This window comes from Lycium ferocissimum, chromosome 5 (assembly GCF_029784015.1).
Source record: "Lycium ferocissimum isolate CSIRO_LF1 chromosome 5, AGI_CSIRO_Lferr_CH_V1, whole genome shotgun sequence".
In the NCBI taxonomy this organism is placed as follows: Eukaryota; Viridiplantae; Streptophyta; class Magnoliopsida; order Solanales; family Solanaceae; genus Lycium; species Lycium ferocissimum.
Genome location: NC_081346.1, coordinates 5,187,279 through 5,209,283, shown reverse-complemented (window position 1 = coordinate 5,209,283; position 22,005 = coordinate 5,187,279). Strand labels below are relative to the sequence as shown.

Sequence of the window (22,005 nt, the reverse complement as noted above, 5' to 3'; positions counted from 1 at the left end):
AAATTATGCATTAGAGATTGGTGAAAATCGAGGCTAGTACTTCCTAACCAAGATAAATAGGCCTACTGGTGAAGTAGCTGATATTTGATTGGTATGGTGAGCATTTTGCGTTATCGTGAGATAGGCCCTCAGTGGTATGGATGAAATATCACTCGGACTCAAAGCTAGTCAATTCTTTTGTAAATATATTGAGGCACAATAATCGACTGGATAATAAAATAAAGGGTCATACCAGATAGAGCCAAACTTTAAATACTAGATACAACTTCAAAATAACATAGGATAAAACCTAAAATTAACATCCAGCCGATGTCGAACCCTAGGATATTCAACCTAGTACATATCTCAAGGCACATAACATATCTTTGTTGCATTATTGTCTTATTTGGTAGACGTTTTTTTTATGGTTTCCAGACTGGAGTCCGGTATTCAGAGTCGGATTATATTCGGGGTAAGGCCTATTTACCGTGATAGCGTTTCCTATCAAGAATTTTTTTATGTCCAAAGCTCGAACCCGAAATTTTATGATTAAGGGAGGAGCAACTCCATTCACTGCACCACACCATTGGTTATTTGGTAGATGTTAACATGTACATTTAAGTACTAATCTATCTAGAAAGAATGACTGAGTTCGAATTGAAGCGATCAAAACATCTAAGTACTATTTTGTGTGTAATTAAATATCAAATTCTTATTATTTTTGAAAATATAATTTATTTATTTAGAAATCGCACTAAATTTTTCGAGGAAATAAGATCCGCTGGCCTCTTACAATTTCTAGCAAGCCACAATAAGACAGTAATTTTCCTTAAATAAGACTAAAGTACTTACAAAGTGATTGACAAATTTGCTGTAAATAAGGGAATTGTTTTAGAATTGCCCTTAAATTTATTACAATTCTCAGATTATTTATTTAGAAAACTCCGGCCATTTCCAGCTGTTTAAATGTCCCCTGACCAAAACAATAATGATTTCCACTAAATATTTAACAAGTAGTTACTAAATATTTTTATGTTGATGGGCGACCAAATAAATAATAGTGGTACAGTTGTATAATCTAGTCCTGCATAAGAGGATAAAACATTCCAGAGTACTTTAGCTTAGTACGTACTACTAGTAGAATATAAAAAGAGTAGTGGTGGGCAACCAAGAATGGAAGGTGTTAAGCATGGCGCCTAATATAGACAGTTAAATTCTTGAATTGAAGGGTATTACTATTTTAGTGACAGCCATGAAATATCGCAAGCATGGTCCCCATTTGTCCAGCAATATTTGTTTCCTCCATTTTCGGTCATCTCAAAACATTAAACTCCCCTTACTATTTTCATCTTCTTCTCTTCTCTCTCTTCCTATTTTCTTAATCACCCATTGCTCTTTCCAAGAATCATTCTTTCTTGGGATTCTTGATTATCAGAGTTTTTCTTTTTCTTTTTGGGGATTCGAATGTGGGTCTGGTTTGAATAAGATGCAAGAAGGAAAGATGTTATTCGCCAGGCTCGACGACTCCCCCATGTTTCGTCAACAGGTAAAGAATTTCAAACTTGTATATTTCCCAGCCTTTCTCATTTTTTATTTTATTTATTTATTTGTTCTCCTTCCTTTGTTTAGTTATGGCTTTTGGTGATCACTTGGTAATGCATTTGATAGAAAAGTTGCCATCTTTTAGGCGGTAGGCCCACGATGATTAGTCACCAGAATATTCTATTTGACTATTATCAGCATTAAAAAGAAAGAGCATGTTAATGGTAGAAATAACTCCAGTATGATGCAGATGAAGGATACATAATCAATGTTGACTCTTTTGAGGTTTCTGTCAGTCAATATTACTTTAATATTTTGGGGCTTATATATATATATAATTTTTTTGAGTACGTGGTGTCAAGGTTAGCTTGCAGAAACCTACTACAGGCCACCAGCCTAGATATCGCGTAACTCTGTCCACCAAAGATTAGAGTATTAGACAGATGAGAATAATTTATCTAGATAAAAAAAGAAGAAGCTATTTTGCGCTTATATTAATGCAGACACTTTGGTTTTCTTTTTCCTTTTTCTTTCTTATGAAGTTTACTTTTTCTAAGTTATATGGTCTTAAAAGTGTAACATAATAAGTTGGGAACATGTACTTGTTGACTGAGCATTTTATTGGACAGTTTGTTTGGACTGTATTTGGGCTTTGAGGAACCTGGTTTGCCTGGAATAAACTCTGAGACTATGAGGATTGGGATAGTTTATCAAAGGTATTAGAAAGAAGGAAGGAGAAACAAGTTATGCAAGGATGATTTGCTTTAGCTGAAGCATTCTTCCTCGTACGAGCATATAATTATATTTTATTAGATGTGAAATGCTAAAATTATGCTGGGTATAATCCATTGTTAGATGATAGGTGTAGCACCAACTCCTCCAATATGAATGATTCTGTAGATCTGTTTGATGATATGCCAACAGTTAACTGACATATAATCTAGGGCTACTATATCTTACATGATTACGCCTCCACAAAGTAAGTGTGCTCATACACAGCTGGTCAAGAAGGTGGTATTCTATGTGATATATACAATGTTAGTGGTATTCATGCAACATTAGATGCACACATGCTCAGTAAATTTGCTTATCTTTATTGATGTTCTTTTACCATGAGTTGGGATCCTTAAATTTTGTTCGTGCTGGTGGAACAGATCCAATCATTGGAGGAAAGTTCTGAGACTTTGAAGGACAAATGTCTAAAGTATTATAAAGGATGTCGAAAATACACGTAAGTTTATTTATCCTGCTCTATCAATTTGTGATCATACGTAACATTGCACAGGGCAGTCCATTAGAAAGTATTGTGTTGTAAAATTGGAGGTGAGAAGGGTATTTCTTTCCTGCTTTATCTTTGGACCGTGGGTCTGAATTGAAAGCAAAGGACAAGCTACTATACATCTGGAGTCTGCGACTATGGTTCATTAAGTTACAGTATTTCTTGAAGTTCCTTGGCAATTCATTGTTGTTTCTTTCTGACTGTATCTTTCTACAGTTGCCTTTAAACCGGCTGTTATAATGTAAAAAATATCTGTATCTTCTAATTATTGACCATAGATGTATATTGCACTGTTTATGGGTTGTGCTTATGGAAGAAGTGTTTAGTATTCGTACAAGCTTCATTTCAAGCATGTTACTGAATAACAAACAAAAAGAAAGTCAGCATCTCAAGTAGTTCTGTATAGAATTTATTTCCATGGTAATCCTAATATGCACTAACATTTTGCTATGAGCTCATTTGTTCTTGATTACTATTTACAGGGAAGGGCTTGGAGAGGCATACGATAGAGACATTGCTTTTGCCAGTTCACTTGAAATCTTTGGTGGAGGGCGTAATGATCCCATTTCTGTTGCATTTGGAGGTTTCCCATTCTCTCTTTACCTTTTCAGATCAGATTATTTGCTATTAATGTTCTGCTTTTTCTTCTCTTCTCTAATTCTTTCTCCAGATGTTAAGGCCTCATCTTATAGACACATACTAGAATATGATCATATCATGATTATCAAATATCCAGTGCCGTTTGACTTCTCTTAAGTACCAAAGAGGGTCAAATACATAAGAAGTTATGGCACATATCTAGGAATTGAGAAATAGTTTGGAATAATGTGAAACTTCTATGATATAGTCTTGTGAATATACACATTCCTGAAAATAATATACCTTATAAAAAAACATGCTTGAAAATAATGCAATATTGGAAGATTTTCTGATAATGTAATCAAAGGCACATAATACACAGATCCGTTTGTGGAGTAGCAATCAGACAACCAATTACCTAAGCAAACATAGTTTGCTGGAAATAGACTTTGTTAGATCATTATCACATTTTAAGAAAATGACAACACTTTAAGAAACATTAATTAAAAAGATGACAATTCTTAAGTTTTTGTTGTTTAAATAGGTTTAACTTTAGCTTAAAGATTCTACAGTTAAAAGATTACTGGAATTACATGTTTATCAAGTGAAGTTGAGGTCAGAAGGGTACTAATTGCTAAACTTTAGAAGGTTAATGGCTAAGATTGGCATATTCAGTTGCACTTATTTAACTCAAGTGCATTTATTTGTAATTCTCCTTTTTTTTTTTTTTCCGTTTCCACATAAAGCAGCACTTATTTTCTATAAAGAATCAAAACAAAGTCTTACTTTCCCAATTATACTGATAAATGCGAGTTGCATTCATAGGCCCAGAAATGGCCAAATTTGCTATCGCTCTGAGAGAAATTGGAACGTACAAAGAAGTTCTTCGATCACAGGTAGCAATTTTTTCCCCATATCTGCACTTCAACTATTGTGCTGAGAGTCATTATATCTGCATGGATGTAATCCATAACCAAGTATTGGTCCATAAATTGTTTGGTAAAGTTGTAGAATCATATTGTAGAAAAAGTGACCACCTCATGTAAAAGTTTAAACTATTACAGAGAGGACACTTTTAATCAAATAATTATTTTTAACACACTCTCTCACATGCAAGCATGATCTGTTATGTGAGTACCGCTCAAGCTGTTCAAGAGGAGATACTTTTATTTATTAATGATATCTTGACACATCTAATCTGCTCAAACTTTCTCATGCCAACTTGATTTTAGGAGTATTATTTCTCTTCTAGACTTTAAGTCTACTTTACTTTTTTCTTTTTTCCATTCCAGCATCTAATTTATATTGTGTGTGCCTTGAAATATCCTCACCTTGTTGATTTCATTTGACTGGCATCTTTTCTGTGTCTTGCTTAGGTAGAACGTGTATTAAATGATCGATTACTGCATTTGGCAACCATTGATCTTCAAGATGTAAAGGTACACTCACTACTTCCACTTGTAGTCCATTTATGTAGAGAAAGTTTGTACAGATCTAGGAAATCTAGTCTTTTGGGTACTTCAGATAACTCTTACTTATGAAGCACATTTTCTAGGATGTTCTCATTGCCCATTGGTGTAAGTACTTTTCCTTATTTTGTCAATATAAAATTTCATCTTCCTGGATGCTGATAGAAGGAAGCATCCGAAAGAACAATAAATTTGATGAACAAAAAATGGTCAGTCAAAATACTTTGTAGATGATCTCACATGTAAGCAGTGTTGTCAAAGGCGCGCTTAAGCCCTGAAGCGAGGCTCAAAACATGTTGAGTGCTTCGCCTCGGTTTATGTGCGCTTCAATGTCATCATCAAGGCTCTAAGACATGCTTTTCTTTGCCAATGAGCCTCTCTTGAAGAGATGACACTAGATAATTGATATTTCACTTTATCGTTATGTTTTTACAATTTGTTTGTCCATATATTTGTTATTCATGCTTATTATTATTAGGCTTGGGCTAAACATATATATATATATATATATATATATATATATATATTTGCACCGTTGCGCCTTTTTTCATTAAAGCCCACGAATTATTTGCGCTTTTCGCTTAAAGCCCCAGCTGACCATAGAGCTATTTTGCGCTTTTCACTTTTGATAACACTTCATGTAAGCTAATCAAACTTGCATAAACTTTATTTTCAGCAGGATGGATGTTTGTAGAACCCGTCCTACCTGGACTAAATCGTATGCTTGTGCACATTATTATATGTTCTATTTATGAGAGAATGAAAAACAATAGAGTAGGATTATCTTCAAATTAAGCTTTAGGATTATCTTCAGAGTAAGCTTTGAATACAGGCATATATGGGTGGTGTTTTGACCTCTGTTGCCGACTTGCCGTAACCTGCCCAATGGTTAGTTGGTTGGGCGAGTGACAAAATTGGAGTCGTTATAATATGTTGAGTTTCTAATGACACTCTGAATAATCATTGGCATAGGGTACTACTAATGCATGGTAACCAAGTAGGCTAAAATTGGCTAAAGCTTCCACCAGGCTTCAAGCTTCAACCAGATCTAAAATCAAACCATTGGCAACCTCTTCCAGCTTGTACTTCTTAGCTGGCTTCAAATCTTTGAGTTAATAGATCTAAGTGATGGAGAAGCTGGTTTATTCGAGTTCATAGAGAGAAGCAGAAACCAAGTTAACAAATAAGTTTAGACAAGGATTCCTTTTGGGTAGGAAATGTTTCTGTAAAGCAACTGAAGGGGCTGGCTCGGTTTTTGTAGAAGTCATCGAAGGAAGGAGCAATAATTTGTGCATGCTAGGGAACCCAGTAGGTAACTTCGTTTTAACACTGACTAAAGCTTCTGTCAGGTTTCAAGCCTTCAACTAAACTTGAAAAAGGAGATGTAGCCAATTATCTATTAGCTTTTTGGGCACTACTCTTACACTCTGTGTCTTGATAGTAAGAGAAAGCATGTGAGGAGCAGAAAAGCTTACCTGATCAATGTAGAAAGCCTTTTGCTTTCTATTTAACTGCTACTAGAGCTTCATACTTTTCGAGGTGCAGAAATTTTCTTGCGTAGACTGAGAAGTGAATTATATGTGTGTGTCTGTGTGTTTTAAACAACAAAACTAATTTGTAGTATTTGTAACTTAGTTCCTAAATGTTTAATCTTTATTTTCAAAAGATGACACTTGATGCTTTCGGATATTGTTTTGAGAATTTGGCAAATTGATACATAGAAAAAGAAAATCAAAAAATTAAACTGGAGCAGACAGGAAAAGAACTATGAAAACTATTAAATGTTTCTTAAAAGTTAAGATTAGATAAAGACGGTGTCTTTGTTTTGGGTTTATTTTCTATGTTTAATGCTGCTATTCTTTCTAGACAACTAGCTTGAACTCTTAGCTTTTCGGGGTTGCTTTAACAGGTTTTTTTAAAATATCAACTGGTTTCAACATATAGATAGTTTCCGCTCCAAATATATATACATATCTCTCTTCTTGCTCATTTTGTAGTTCGACCACTCGTAGTGTACTTTCAAAGATCTAACACGCGCATTTGATGTTATGTGAATTTTCATTACTTTCAGGAAGCTCGGAAGCGTTTTGACAAAGCTAATGTTGCTTATGATCAGGTGGATACAACATCTCTTTAGTCAATTCTTTTATCGATTGTGTGTTGAGTTGCAGATTCTTGGATAATTACCCATTCAAATTGTAAAATACACACACTTGTAATGGAGTGACTTTCTGTTGAAATTGTTCCTAATTTTTCTGTTTTTCTAATTGTACTTTCTCTTTAAAATGCCGGACACAACTTAGAACTTCTAAATACTATTTCAAAAAGATAGGGGAGGTAGTGATTAATAAAATATCAAGTGAAAAAGTGGGAATTACTAGTATAAGAAACTTGCAAGCAAGATATTATGTACCTAATATGCCAATAATTGATCACATCTTCCCAACAGATGTTTTTTCCTGTTCTCTGATTGGTTAGTATTCCTAAATACTGTAATTTTAGTGACATCCTTGATTGTTGAAGTTCAAACAATGTTTGTGCGTGTTAATGTATCACTTTGAATTAGCTATTGTGCTGCTCTTTGTTGGAAAAGATTTTCCTGTTGTCTTTGACATATATCCTTATTTTTTCAAATAATTTTAAGTAACAAATTTTGGTATAGTAAGATGTTAATCTAAAATGGTTCAACAATGATAACTCGTAAATCCCAAACTAAGTTGGCTCGACTATATGAATCATCAATATATGTTTTCTCCGTTTGGACCATATTTGGTACAACCCTTTTAGAGTTACAATTTGAAGAAACAGAGTTTTTAGGTATCTACTTCTCGAAACTTACACAGGATGGGTTTTCCACATCTTGCTTCTGTGTCCTAGATTCATTTCCACATTTGTTGAGTTGTAGCCCTCTGAAAAGTAAGTTGAAACAGTTCGAATGCTAACGTGATGTACTTTAAAATGATTGTTTTTATCATCCAGGTAAGGGAGAAGTTTTTGTCATTGAGGAAAAGTACTAGGATGGATATAGCTGCAGCCATTGAGGAGGTAACAAACGTTGGTTCTTCTTAAAATCCATAAACACTATCCTTTTATGTTGTTTATTGATCAGATAGTTTCTTTGGTAACCATTGTCTGGCAAAATCTAATTTGGTAGAGTCATTCCAGGAACTTTACAATGCAAGGTTGACCTTTGAGCAAGCCCGCTTTAATCTGGTATGCACAATTCTTTGGCAGTTGGTACCAAATAGTGATGCAATATTATTTAATTTTTGATTTCATAAGTTCAGGTCGGAGCTCTTTCTGCGGTTGAGGCCAAAAAGAAGTATGAACTTTTGGAAGCTGTTGGCAGTACGATGGACGCTCATCTTCGGTATTTCAAACAGGTCCTTTACCTTTTTCTTTTTGAGTGGAAAACCGGTTTTAAAATGGTGAAATCTTACACTTGTTGATATTAATGTGTGCATCATGCTGAATTTGAGATATTACGTGATGCACAGGGGTATGAACTTTTGCATCAAATGGAGCCTTATATCAACCAGGTTAGATATTAGTTATGAAGCAATTTTTTCTGAATGTTCCCAGTACAAAAAACAAAAAGGATGGATTCCTTCCTGTAGAGAACCTATGAATTCTATCATGCTATTTTCATCTTTGACATCCTGGAAGTTGCACCAAAAAGCCAGAAACATCTGAATTTGATCTTCTGTATAGCATCTACTTCCCTTCAAAAATCTTGCATGCGTGTGTAGTTTATTTGATTTTGTAGGTATTAACATGATACACGGTAAATTGCATGCATGTGTAGTTTTCTTTTAAACCTTTCAGGAAAAAAATGGATTTTAGAATTTTTACCAATTTTGTGACTGCCGAACTGCATATTAAAATGTAGGGAAGAGTGCATAAAGTGGAAGTCATTAACCCAGGCGTTCTCCGAACCTTAAATTCTAAGAAGTATCAGTTTTTGATGCTCGAATTGGATTTGCAACGTTGCCCACCTGCTAATTAAATGGGTTTGGGCATTGAAGTTTTAAAGGGTCCAAGCACGAGCTTGTAAATTCAGGAGATAACTGCATGAATTCCAAATCCCTTGCCAACCCAGGATTACCAGATAGGCAGATGAGGCAATTTAGTTTCTCAATCATTAATAGCTAACTCGATTTTTAGTTTGTGTCTTCTTTTTGTTGTCTGTATGATAAACTTCTTTTGTTATAGTTCAAGATTTTCGGCTGTCGGATCCATTTATTCGTACATCTACTATTGCACTGTACTTGTGTAGCATACGGCGAATCTTACTTCAGTGATATACTACTAATTCTCATTGTATGCTTATGGCATCTTTTAATAATTTTTATATGTTTTGTGAGGTTTTGAGGTCTGTGGTTCTGTTACAGGTCTTGGCTTATTCGCAAAAAGCTCGAGAAAGCTCCTTGTATGAGCAGGCAGCTCTCAATGAGAGGATGCAAGAGTATAAAAGGAAAATAGATCAAGAAAGGAGATGTTCGTTCAATGGGTCTCCAAATGGTGATGTCACACAACCTTTTTCCAGGAGTTCTCACAAACTTATAGAAGCAGTCATGCAATCTGCTGCTGAAGGAAAGGTATGTAGCAAATAACTCTCTCTTACTGCTTACAATATTCAGTAATCCTTTATGAAAAAAATTCTACCTTTCATTTCTTTAGCTAAGATTTCAATAGTTTAGGTACAAACTATAAAACAAGGATACCTGTCCAAGCGTTCTTCTAATATAAGAGGTGACTGGAAGAGAAGATTCTTTGTTCTAGATAGCAGAGGAATGCTGTACTACTATCGAAAACAATTGAGCAGACCGTCTGTAAGTCATCGAATTAAATGTTTTCGCAAGTTCTTCTAGCTATTATATTATATATGCTTGCTCAAATGCGGAGAATGCAGTTTCAGGGTTCTGGCAGCCCACTCCTTTCAAACAGATGTTCTTCCCCAGAACCGGGATCAGGACTGCTGAGTCGTTGGCTTTCTTCTCATTATCATGGGGGTGTACATGAGGAAAAAACTGTTGCACGTCACACAGTGAACCTACTGACATCAACGATAAAAACGGATGCAGATCAGTCTGATCTGAGATTTTGCTTCAGAATAATTTCACCAACAAAGAATTATACTTTGCAGGTAAAATCCGGAGGATCGTCAGAGACGTCTAATTAAAAATAACCTTTTAGTAAAGATATATCTTTTGGCTGTTCAGGCAGAGAGTGCAGCGGAGCAAATGGACTGGATAGAAAAAATAACAGGAGTTATTACTTCGTTGCTAAGTTCCCATACACCTGAAAGGGTAAACTACAAAATAAGTATATGTCTTCCTTTCCTTCTTTTTGTTGTTATATCTGATAATATGATATTCGGTGTTCAGCATTTCTCTGGTAGTCCCACTAGCGAAAGTAGTTCTATAGGAAGTCCAATTGATCATGACCAAAGGGCAACGGAAGAGCACACATCTGGGAGGGATCTTACTGGAAGATCTTTCATACGGCCATCCAAAAGTACAGTGCACATCCTCAGCACGAAAAGAGAGAAACCAGTTGAAGCACTAAAAAGGATACCTGGGAATGATAAATGTGCTGATTGTGGTGCTCCTGGACCAGAATGGGCTTCTTTAAATCTTGGAATTCTTATATGCATTGAATGTTCTGGTGTTCACCGGAACTTTGGTGTACATATATCCAAGGCAAGTCAAATTACATACATTTTGCACCTAAGCTTCATTCTGTACGCATAATCAGAAACTTAACCTTCTTAAACCTCTCTCATTTCATGTGGGGATAAAAAGGAACCATGCATATCTTGTGTAATTGTCTGTTAGAGATTCTACGAGTCTGTCTATACTCTTTCTGTGGAAAAATTAAAGGAGACCCATTCCAAAAGAAGAAACGGTATAAGAGCATTTGCAGATATGAAGGACCAAGGAAAATAATATACCTCATCTCTAACTGCCCAATCCCTTGATGCCAGATTGGAACTCTTCTTTTGCTGCTGAAATTTTTGAAGTACCTAGATACATGAAAAGATAGGTGAGGAGTGAGCTTGCGGTGACAATTAAAATACAAAATGAAGTCTGATCTTATTGTGTTTAACTTCTGAGGGTTTTACTTGATTATTCTCAACCTTGTCGTCATTGTAAAGTCTTTCTTCATTTAATTTAGTTTCTTTTATATTTTTTCATTTATTTTCTCCAAAGTTACACTTGGCAAAAGAAGAAAGTTTGGATCTCCAGTTTTTTGTCTTAGTTGTATTTAGCGCTAGCCGCAAATTAAGTTATGATCTAAATGACATAACTTGTGTACAAAATATGAATATCAGTTAACCAGGGTAAGTGAAAGTGACAAAAAAAGACCTTAACTGCATTTTATGTTAACTTTCTGCAGCATGTCCGAAGAAAAAGGCCATATAATGCGACAAGGGAATCATTTTGCTGAGTGACAATGCAGTCCTATGTCCATTTTCCCTTTTCTTTTTTAGAATGGGAATAGTTTGTCCTTTGTTAAGCACTTCAATTGCTTTAAAAGAATAGTTTATAGAGCTTTGATAGATGATCATGCAAAAGATGAATTTTCCTTTTCTGAAGTCATCTTAGAGCTTTCAACTTTGAATGTAGGTAAGATCTTTGAAACTTGATGTTAAAGTGTGGGAGCCTTCAGTCATAACGCTCTTCGAGGCACTGGGTAATGTGTTTGTGAATTCTGTTTGGGAGGAGCTGTTGCATGCAAGAAAAACGTTTCAGGCTGATGAAATACCAATGCGGTAAGATTTGACATTTGAGCATGATTAACTGGTTTTGTCATAGTTCATAGTTGCGGATTCCAATATTTTTGCTGTAGGTTTTTCGAGTCTGAAAAACACAAGGAGTTCTTTGGCAAGCCCAGTTATGCTGATCATATTTCAGTAAAGGAGAAATTCATTCATGCAAAGGTACTTCTCCGAATAGTTAAGCTGTTTCCTCTGCCATCTCTTCAATCTTGCCCATCTGAAGCTCTCAGCACGGTCTGTAGAGGCCTTCTGTGGCATTTTTGTGCTCAAATATATATTACTATTGGTGCTTCCATATGTGCAAATAGTCCGCACGTGGTTACTGAAAGAACTCTTTCTAAATAATTCACATCTCTATAGCTTTTCTGGTTAAATGCGGTTTAATGTATGCTTGCTATGTCTGATTCTGGTTGCAGTACGCAGAAAAACGTTTCATTCACAAGGTGAAGGACACTACACACCTCCTTTCGGTTGCAGAACAGTTGTGGGAAGGTGTCCGTGCAAATGACAAGAAAGCTGTATATCGTCTCATTGTTGTCTACCAAGCCGATGTTAATGCAGTTCATGGGGAAGAAGCATCACCTGGTACGTCTCAGCATCTAGAGACTTGTTCAGATTCAAACAATACCTGATTATAACATTTCTTTTTAGGCAGTACTAGTTCAAGCTCTTTTGACCCACAAAGTGAAAGTGAAGAGCATTGCATTGATGAATTTCTTGATGGCTGTTCCTTACTTCACCTAGCCTGCCAAACTGCTGATATTGGCATGGTGGAGCTGCTTCTGCAGCATGGTGCCAACATAAATGCTTGTGATTCACGAGGTCAGACCCCACTTCATCATAGTGTTATGAGAGGAAGAACTGCAATTGTCAAACTGTTACTTGCAAGGTAATTCTTTGTTTTTAAGCTCACTGCTAATTCCTCCACCTCTTTTTGGAACTACATTAGACTTGCACTTACCAACTTTTTGGTAAGTGATACTCGGCTCAAATTTGGGAGGGAATTTACATGTTTTTGGATCAATAATGAACCTAGTTCTGATTATGTTTGAACCATCAGACTACTGACCAAGATCATCTTGTCCTGTATAACTAACTACAGCTGTGTCATACTATCATTCGTATGCTTTAAATCAACCTTGTTTCACCAATAGGATTTCTTTTGGACAGGGGGGGCAACCCACGCATTGCTGATCTTGAAGGCAAAACCCCATCTCACCTTGTCTCAGAATTAGCCCTTGATGACGTGGAGATTCTTGCCCTCCTGAAAGTTGCAAATAGATAGCAGCAGTGCGAAGATCACCCGGAGGTATGAATTTCCATGTCCCACAGGGTGATGTTTTATCTTCAAAGCAATGACGGTTTAAGTTATCTCGGAAAACAGCTTGCTATAATATGAGCGGCAAATTGGATCCAAGAAATGATATACTACACAGAGTGCCAAGTTACAAAGGATGTTGAGTTGGCTGCTTCAAGATGCATAATCCACTTGTTCAATTATTTTTAGGCCTTAGTTTCTTCTCGTTAATTCTTTGCACAGCTTACAGAATTAGGAAGTAGATTAGTTGTACATAGTATGTTATAGTAAATTAGTTTGAGATGCTGCAGAAACTGAAGAGATGAGGTTGCTTTTGTTTTTACTCCAAATATATGTATAATGCGAAGTCTCAGTATTTAGGCTTTGCTTTATTACCGGTGACTTCAAATATTGATCAATTATTAATATTTGTTCCAGTTTCTAGTTTAAATTTTCCATAGAGTGATTTCTTATATTACTTTTATTTATTATTTGGAAAACACTACATAAAGAGCGTATAATTTTGTCTTATTTGCAGAAATTAAAATTATATGCCACATGAACTGTTCACCCGAGTTAACAGGACTATGAGCGTAACCCGTAATAAGACATTTTTGATCAATTATTAATATTTGTTCATATTTCAAATCTTTAAATTTTCGCTCTTCGCATAATTTCTAGTTTAAATTTTTTCCGTAGTTTAAAGAGATACAACATGAAGGAATTGATTTCTTATATTATGCCTTTTATTTATTATTTGGTAATTCCTTCACAAACACTACATAAGAGCGTATAAATTTTTGTCTTATTTGCTTGAAGCATATATATGTATGTCACATGAACTGTTAATTGTTCACCACGAACCCAGTCATTAACAGCTATTCCTTAACGAGCAATTTATTGTTAGGTTTTCAAGTATATATAGGACCCGTAATAAGAATATTGATTTGTTACTTTGGGATATCTAATTTTGTGGACGCAAAGTTGTTACTTTAAATATTATTAAAAAATTACCTATATTCCGTTAAGTTGGACATATCGCTTGGGTTGCTTGTCTCAAGTCAATTCATACTTATGTTAATTGTTGTTAATTTGTAAACCAAATACGTAAAATCAGGGATTAGTCATTTTTTATTCATTCATTAATAACTTTTTTTTTGTTATGGGCACTTTTTAGGGGGGGGGGGGGGGGGGGGGGGGGGGGATTTAGTCATTCTAATAAGCAAACTTTAAAGACCACCCCAAACGAAGGGGGATATTTAGTCATTTTTTCTAATAAGCAAACATTCATCTTCTTTTATCTGCAAACATTGTCATCTTCTTTTATCAGTTGTCAAATTAGTTGAGTGACGTTATACACATTCTGTATAATTTTTCACTCTGAAAATTCGGCAGAATCTCTTTTATACAGGCATCACTTCGAAGTTCTTTTACAACATCCAAACTAGCCCAGAAACAATTAGAATATGAATTTGCGGTTATCATAAAGAATATTAAATCACAAAGGACACTACAAATAAGAACTAATTTTCTAATTAATACTGCACTAGGTTTTATTGTTCATTCAGATCATGTAATGATAATAGTGTTTTGGTTTCATTACTCTACTTTAATATAGTTAATTAAATTGGAAACTTTGGTTAAGGTAATTTTATGTAAATAGTATGTATTAAAAAATAAATATTCACTTTGCTCTATTTTGCTATGAATTCGTCATTATGATGATCCTTATTGTATACATTCATTCTTTCATATTATTTCATAATCTGTGAACTAATTTTCTAACGAGTTAATTTTATACTATCTTTTTCGGAGCAAAATTTTATTTATTCAATTTTTGAGATTTCTTATTCTTATTTGTAATTCAGTGAATTCTTTTTCATTTATCTCATTCTGAGACTTAATTCAATTAATCTGACACAACATTTGTGAGGAGTTAATTTGATATACTATCTTTGTCCTTGCAAATTTTGATTTCTTAATCTTATTGTAATTCACTGATTTTCCATTTTCATTTACTTCATTCTTAAACTTGATTCAATTAATTTGACGACGCAATATTTGTCATTCATTAATCTTTTAAATTTGTATCATCATCCTTAGATTTGGTTCAATATTTGTCTTCCGTACAATTTTTGTTTATTCCACTTTTGAAATTTCTTATTCTTATTTATAATTCCCTTTTTTCCCTTCAATTTACGTCATTCTTAGACTTGATTCAATTAATTTGACCCAATTCAATTTTTTAGGTGAATTATAAAAGCCGCCACTCATCCACGCTAAACTCAAAACACACACATTTCCCAAACAAAAAAATGGCATCAAACAAATCAGATTCAAACGGCGATCGTCGCAAAGTTGCACTAATCACCGGCATTACCGGCCAAGACGGTAGCTATCTAACCGAATTCCTCTTAAACAAAGGTTACGAAGTACACGGATTAATCCGTAGATCTTCAAATTTCAACACACAACGTGTTAATCACATTTACATAGATCCACACAATGTTAATAAAGCAATGATGAAGCTTCATTACGCTGATTTAACAGATGCTTCATCATTACGTCGTTGGTTAGATACAATTCAACCTGATGAGGTGTACAATCTAGCTGCACAAAGCCACGTGGCAGTTTCATTTGAGATCCCTGATTATACTGCTGATGTTGTTGCTACTGGTGCTTTAAGGTTACTTGAAGGTGTTAGGTCACATATATCAGCTACTGGTAGGTCACATATAAGGTATTATCAAGCTGGATCATCTGAAATGTTTGGATCTACACCACCACCACAAAATGAAGTGACGCCGTTTCATCCTAGATCTCCTTATGCTGTGTCCAAATGTGCTGCACATTGGTATACTGTTAATTATCGTGAAGCTTATGGGATCTTTGCTTGTAATGGGATTTTGTTTAATCATGAGAGTCCTAGAAGGGGTGAGAATTTTGTGACCCGCAAGATTACTCGGGCTGTGGGTCGGATCAAGATCGGGTTGCAAAGCAAGCTCTTCTTGGGGAATCTGCAGGTAATGGTCGTTTGCACTTTTGTGCTGGTCTTTCATTTTTGGCCCTCAAGGCAAATAAGTTAGTATTTTCATATCATATATCCCACAAGTTATGCACTTATAAAATGGGCAGGTTGGGCTGAACTTGAGCGGCTAAAAATTGGACTTGAGCTAATAAATGTGCGGGTCAATGTATTTCGACTGCAATGGGTTGGGCTAAAGCGGGTCATAACTCAACCACCCAATTTTTACCAAGTTTTAATTTCTTTGTTACTAAGTTTTAATTTCTTTGTTTGTTCTTTCATATAGTTTTTTAGTACCTAATAAATAAAAAATCTTTATAATGGCTATGTATAACATAGCAAATAAAAAAAATGACTTATTGAATGTGTTTTGACAAGATTTCTCATGGATTAAATAGGACTACATATCAGCCCATTTTTTATGGGCTGAGCTAATAAATGGGCAGGTTGGGTAGGCGGGCGGGTCATGTTTTCATGGGCTAATTTTGCCACCTCTGTGTGCAGGCATCCAGGGACTGGGGTTTTGCTGGGGACTATGTTGAAGCAATGTGGATGATGCTGCAGCAAGACAAGCCGGATGATTATGTGGTAGCGACGGAGGAGTCTCACACGGTAGAGGAGTTTTTGGAAGTGGCATTTGGTTATGTAGGATTGAAGTGGAATGATCATGTGGTGATTGATAAGAGGTACTTTAGGCCTACAGAAGTGGATAATCTAAAGGGAGATTCAAGCAAGGCGAGGAAGGTTTTGGGATGGAAGCCCAAAGTTGGGTTTAATGAATTGGTGAAGATGATGGTAGACGAGGATGTTGAGTTGGCTAAAAGGGAGAAGGTTCTTGTTGATGCTGGTTACATGGATGCTCAACAACAGCCTTGAACACATTAATAAGCTTTCTGTGATTTCACACTTCCATTTTGCTATTTACTTTGCTCTAGTTGGAATTGTATTGAAGAGCAGCATCATGTTATTTTGTATTGTTATTGTTGTTTGTTCAAGTACAAACAAATATATGAGGCGTCTTATTGAATCAGAGTCAATCGTTAAGCTTTGAGAAATTATATTCAAATTAATGTCTATTGGTTATTTGAATTTTGCTGCTTCAATGTTGGAAACGGAATTATGTCTATATAAAACGTTGAATTGTGTGCAAGGTTTTGTGTTGAATTCAGATGTGCAAGGTTTTGTGTTGAAATTCAGATAAGTCAAACGATAGGTTAACATGGTAATTAAAACACTCAATAACATATATATTACTGTCGGTGCTTCTGTATGTGCAACTAGTATGCACGTTGTACTACAGAACATTCTCTAAATAATCCACATCTCTATAGGGTATCTGCTTATATGTAGTTTAATGATTCTGGTTGCAGTATGCAGAAAAACGTTTCATTCACAGGGTGAAGGACACGCCACACCTGCTTTCAGTTGCAGAACAGTTGTGGGAAGGTGTGCGTGCACATGACAATAAAGCTGTATATTGTCTCGTTGTTGTTTACCAAGCCGATATTACTGCAGTCCCTGGCAAGGCATCTCCTGGTACATCTCTTTATCTAGAGGTTTTTGTTTAAATTCAAACTAACCCTGATTATAAATTCTTCCTTTTTTAGGAGGTGATTGTTCAAGCTCATTTAACAACAAAGTGAAACTGAAGAACATTGCTCTCTTGATGGCTGTTCCCAACTTCACCTAGATTGCCAAACTGCTGATATTGGCATGGTGGAGCTGCTTCTGCAGCATGGTGATTGGTGCCAGCATAAATGCTTGTGATTCACGAGGTCAGACCCCACTGCATCATAGTCTTATGAGAGGAAGAACTGCAATTGCCAACTGTTACTTGCGAGGTAATTCTTTGTTTTTAAGCTCACTGCTTATCAGTTTTATCTCTTTCCTGCATGAAATAAGCTTGTTTCTGTATTGTCAGTTTATGAACAAAGCAATGTCTGGATATTCACAAAAGTTTCTAGGAGGTAGAGGTTAATAGCATCTGCTGAAACATTCTATAATTTTTTATTCGTTGAAGTCATTTGTAGTCCACAGCTATTGTGCTGATATTCAAAATAATTATATCTTGCACATGCCAGGGGGGTGCTTTATTGGGTAACGCCACCTATCTCATGGGTAGTCAGATTTCTAATTCCAACTTAAGTTTAGTTCACGAAGCTGTCTCTGAGAATTTCTATTAGTTACACAACCGTTACTTTCACTTGATACATCATGTGAAGTATCCAAATGCCGAACTATGTGCTTTTGTATTCGATGAAATGCTTCATTACACATATGTGTGTGTGCATGCGCGTCCATGTTTAAGTGTGTGATTCTTTTAGCTTTTGGTGGTTCAACCAAAATTCTGAAATGGGATAATTTGGTAAATGACGATCAAATATTCATGTCTTAGTTTCTTGATGGATATTATTAAATAATTAGGCAGAACTCATATGAGGTTGGCTTGACTTATTCGGGTCACCAGCTAAATAGCTGAATCTTTGCGCACTTCCTGAGTTGGGAAAAGCTTGAAATTTATATTCTTCAGGGTTTTAACTCTGCATATTTCGTATCAAAGACACCCTTAACTCATGATATATAGCTAAAAAGGAAGCCAGATCTGCACTAAATCGTATGGTAGTAAAATTGCATTCAGAAACATGTGAAATTGAAGCTGAGTTGTAGTTGAAATATAAGGAATACAAGCAACTGTAAAGAGTGTCTTATAAAGAGTATGTATTTCAATATATTCTGTCACTTCTTTGAGGGAAAATAGTTAGGAGGGGCATCAGCACGATCATCTAATCCAGCCGAATTTGCGGTACGGGTGATCAGATTCATGCTTTCCAGAATGCAAGGAGATTATGATAAAATATCAGATGGACACCAGAACTGCTTTCATTATTTAGAAACAACAACACCATACCCAGTGTAATTCCACAAGTAGGGTCTGGGGAGGGTAGAATGTACGCAGACCTTACCCCTACCTTGGCAGGTAGAGAGGCTGTTTCTAATAGACTCGGCTCATACTTCTATTTAGAACATTATTTTAAATAGTCTTCACCCTTGCCATTTATCTAAACTGCCCACCCTGACTGCCGGCCGCTACAATTTAAAAAGATTTGTCGTCTTCCTCTGCCATGTCATGCCATCCCTGTTCAGAAATCTCTACTCTATAAATGGGACGCTGTTATTTTGTTTGGAACAACTTTGATGAATGATACTTTAGAATTATTCATTCTCTTTTGTTCTCTCTTTGTCTTCTCTTTCCCTCTTATTCCTTCTTCCTCTCGTTTTGTTTCTCTTCTGTCCTTCCCTTTTCTGCTTTCTCATTTCCTCCCCTTGTCTTTCCTCCACCTTTTTTTGGTACTAGAGTAGAGTTGCACTTTTTACTCTTTGGCGAGTGATACTTGGCTCAAATTTGAGAGGGATTTATATGTTTTTGGATCAGTAATGAACTTAGTTCTGATTATGTTTAAACCATCAGACTAATGATCAAGATCATCTTGTCATGTGTAATCAGCTACAGTTGTATCATTTGCATATTCTAAATCAATTTTGTTTTGACCCAGAGGATTTCGTTTGAATCACACATTGCTGATCTTGAAGTCAAGACCCCTTGTCTCAGAATTAGCCCTTGATGAGGTGGAGAATTTTGCCCTCCTGAAAGGAGCAAACGGATAACACCAGCACAAAAGTCACTCTGAGCTAAAAGTTCCACGTCCCAAAAAGCAACGAAGGTCTAAGTTATCAGGGAAAACAGCTTGCTCAGTCCAGGTTATTCGTTATGCCAAAGGACATTTTAATATGTGCAAGCCTCATGGAATGAAAGAATTTATTGATCTCTTTGGGTCGGCAAAGTGGAGCCAAGAAATGATATAAACACAGAGGGCCAAGTTACAGCGGATAGTTTGTTTGCATGTCTCTCCTCAAAAGGGTTTGTAGAGCTCTGCATAAATCGGTGCTGTTATATAGTGTTTTTATCCCTCAGTTTCTTCTCTCTAATTCTTTGCACATCATACCGAATTAGGTGTACATTGATTTGTTCCGGCTTCTAGTTTCAATTTTCCATAGAGTGGTTTCCTTTTTTCATTTCCTTTTTATCTTCTATGTTCCTTGTTTATTTTTTTTCTGATTCTCGGTGAGGTCAAATTTTGGTGGAGACTTCATGTTAAAGCAGAAAATATAAGAAATTTTAGCAGTGACTCGGTGCAATATAGTACTTCGAACATTGTTGACGGAAGTCGTATTGACATATACTTGTTTAATATCTGCTAAAATTAAGGATACAGGAAGCAGTTCCTTAATGCTGCCTTTTGTACTGAAAGTGAATGGAGAAATGAAACCACTTATACATCACAATCAAGACTTCTCTGACACAGAGCTTAGGCAGATGGGAATAAATCATTAGCGTCTTTTTGCCTCAACTGGTAGCCGAACACGAGGGACCTTATGATTCTCCTCACTTCACTGACCAGTGGGACACACCCTTTTGTGCTATGAATTCCCAACACCTTGTAACTTCATTTAGAAAATATAACAGCAGACGCGTATAATGAATGACGAAGCTGAGGCGAAAGGATATCCACTTTACCTTGTTAATTATGACTCATCAGCGATTTACAAGGACAACTTGGGCAAATGTTCGTCAAAAATATTTTCATTCTTTTTTCCAGTGACACTGTGAGGCCTAATACATAAAAATTATTAAAGCCTTACAAAACGTATAATCATCATATGTCTGAATGATACAGAGAAGATTAGCATGGCCCTGGCGCAAGGATGACCCTCACAAATCGAGAAATGATCCAAATGTTAAAAAAAAATCATCAGATAGTGAGTCAAGGGTCTACAGCTGACAAGAGACATCCATCCTAGGTTCAACACTGGAATGTAACTTCAGAAGAGCATTAGAGGGGTTGAAATCCATACACAAAATTAAACACTCCTCGACATCCTTCTCCATAACTACATAAGACAGAAAAGAAACCGTGAGCGAGTATTGTTTTTGATATAAAAGCTTTGACATTGTATTCAGTATGTATATTACTTACATTTAGTCTAATGGGTATATCAAGGTTTCCTTGCCTTGCTTTCCCTGAATAGTCCGAGGAGAAAGCACTGAAAAAGGGGACGACATAAGCACAGTGACCACAGAACTGAAGAATAATGTAGCAAATTCCTTTGTTTTTGTGTAATATACCAAGTTCCAAGGTAAGAACGCTTATCTTCACATGTAAGCGGTACAAACATTTGCTTCTTTAAATGGAAACAGCTTATATCAGATAACATGAGAATAAATCAGACCAAACAAATGAATGAACCTTCTTGGAGTTCCACGGGTTGCAGACAATTCTTCTTCAATCAGGCAAATAAGTTATGCTGAAACTTCATCATTTGTTAGTTCACCTGATTTTAGACACCTCAATAGAAATAATAGTCTCACCACTCAAACCATGCAACTCTGGGTGCATAGTATGAACAACAATGTGAACCCACCAACTCTGCCAACAAAAAAAGGTAATAGAAAGAAAAAGAAAAAGGCGTCATGAATATGGCCAATAAAACTTCAAAGAGCAATTATTCACCAAGCTAGTATCATCCTAAAACAATTCTCAAGTTCTTTGAATATCAATGTTCTCATAAATCGTGTGTTTGGCGAGCAGAGTCAGATGAGAAAATATTGACACATCAAAGGCACGATGCATGTCAAAGCAGATGGGCCATCTTTTTTCTTTTTTAATAAGCAAGAATTTTGTTAGCATTCAAAGCCCACATTAAGAAAATACTGGACTACATATAGAGATTTTTTACATATAGGTAAGTTCTGACAACCTTTTCCAATTTTACATCAGAATACTTTCTAATGGACTGCATTTTGCAAAATTATATATGACAATAAGTTGATAGAGCAGGATGAAGAAACTTACATGTACTTTCGACATCTTTTTTTTTTTTGATTAAGCACCGGGTGAAGTCTCTTTGAGCCCCGACTAATCCCGAGGGTGCACTGAAAAAGGGGGCGACATAAGCCCTCGGTAGAATAATGTTTCTTGCACCACGGGTAATTCG

General features: G+C 35.8%; 2 protein-coding genes, 1 long non-coding RNA gene and 1 other non-coding gene across 8 annotated transcripts; 3 read left to right on the top strand and 1 right to left on the bottom strand.

The window, feature by feature from the left end:
• The first annotated feature begins 1,093 nt into the window (after window positions 1-1,093).
• On the top strand, window positions 1,094-13,410 carry LOC132055589 (ADP-ribosylation factor GTPase-activating protein AGD3-like). 4 transcript variants are annotated; one of them, XM_059447494.1, is made up of 20 exons: window positions 1,100-1,525; window positions 2,676-2,752; window positions 3,283-3,383; window positions 4,205-4,275; window positions 4,756-4,818; window positions 6,920-6,964; window positions 7,828-7,893; window positions 8,014-8,061; window positions 8,136-8,231; window positions 8,346-8,387; window positions 9,240-9,446; window positions 9,549-9,680; window positions 9,761-9,994; window positions 10,071-10,157; window positions 10,236-10,550; window positions 11,478-11,623; window positions 11,701-11,791; window positions 12,046-12,121; window positions 12,281-12,518; window positions 12,800-13,410. In XM_059447494.1, exons 1-20 carry the CDS (start codon window positions 1,232-1,234, stop codon window positions 12,912-12,914), a joined length of 2,544 nt encoding a protein of 847 aa, XP_059303477.1. In that variant the 5' UTR covers window positions 1,100-1,231; the 3' UTR covers window positions 12,915-13,410. The 4 variants fall into 4 exon arrangements, with proteins under 4 accessions (XP_059303478.1, XP_059303477.1, XP_059303474.1 ...); XM_059447493.1 differs by having other exon boundaries at window positions 1,104-1,525; window positions 12,046-12,214; XM_059447491.1 differs by having other exon boundaries at window positions 1,101-1,525; window positions 10,071-10,550; window positions 12,046-12,214.
• Window positions 13,411-15,189: 1,779 nt separating this feature from the next.
• LOC132055590 (GDP-mannose 4,6 dehydratase 1-like) lies at window positions 15,190-17,101 on the top strand. Its single transcript, XM_059447496.1, has 2 exons — window positions 15,190-15,949; window positions 16,456-17,101. Exons 1-2 carry the CDS (start codon window positions 15,242-15,244, stop codon window positions 16,825-16,827), a joined length of 1,080 nt encoding a protein of 359 aa, XP_059303479.1. The 5' UTR covers window positions 15,190-15,241; the 3' UTR covers window positions 16,828-17,101.
• Window positions 17,102-20,566: 3,465 nt separating this feature from the next.
• Window positions 20,567-21,883, bottom strand: LOC132055591 (uncharacterized). 2 transcript variants are annotated; one of them, XR_009414609.1, is made up of 3 exons: window positions 21,864-21,883; window positions 20,988-21,437; window positions 20,567-20,901 (listed from the first exon to the last, which is right to left on the bottom strand). It is a non-coding gene; the product is annotated as an uncharacterized LOC132055591 (long non-coding RNA). The 2 variants fall into 2 exon arrangements; XR_009414608.1 differs by lacking the exon at window positions 21,864-21,883 and having other exon boundaries at window positions 20,988-21,857.
• On the top strand, window positions 20,649-20,751 carry LOC132058633 (U6 spliceosomal RNA). Its single transcript, XR_009415357.1, has one exon. It is a non-coding gene; the product is annotated as a U6 spliceosomal RNA (small nuclear RNA).
• Window positions 21,884-22,005: the final 122 nt, after the last annotated feature.

What these genes read in the sequence shown, in the direction of transcription:
- LOC132055589 (XM_059447491.1), top strand. Translation starts at nt 1,232, where the DNA reads ATGAAATATCGCAAGCATGGTCCCCATTTGTCCAGCAATATTTGTTTC. An exon ending in AAGAAGTTCTTCGATCACAG is followed by an intron (nt 4,276 to 4,755) that starts GTAGCAATTTTT and finishes TGTCTTGCTTAG; the next exon opens with GTAGAACGTGTATTAAATGA. An exon ending in CTAATGTTGCTTATGATCAG is followed by an intron (nt 6,965 to 7,827) that starts GTGGATACAACA and finishes TTTATCATCCAG; the next exon opens with GTAAGGGAGAAGTTTTTGTC.
- LOC132055590 (XM_059447496.1), top strand. Translation starts at nt 15,242, where the DNA reads ATGGCATCAAACAAATCAGATTCAAACGGCGATCGTCGCAAAGTTGCA. An exon ending in TCTTCTTGGGGAATCTGCAG is followed by an intron (nt 15,950 to 16,455) that starts GTAATGGTCGTT and finishes CTCTGTGTGCAG; the next exon opens with GCATCCAGGGACTGGGGTTT.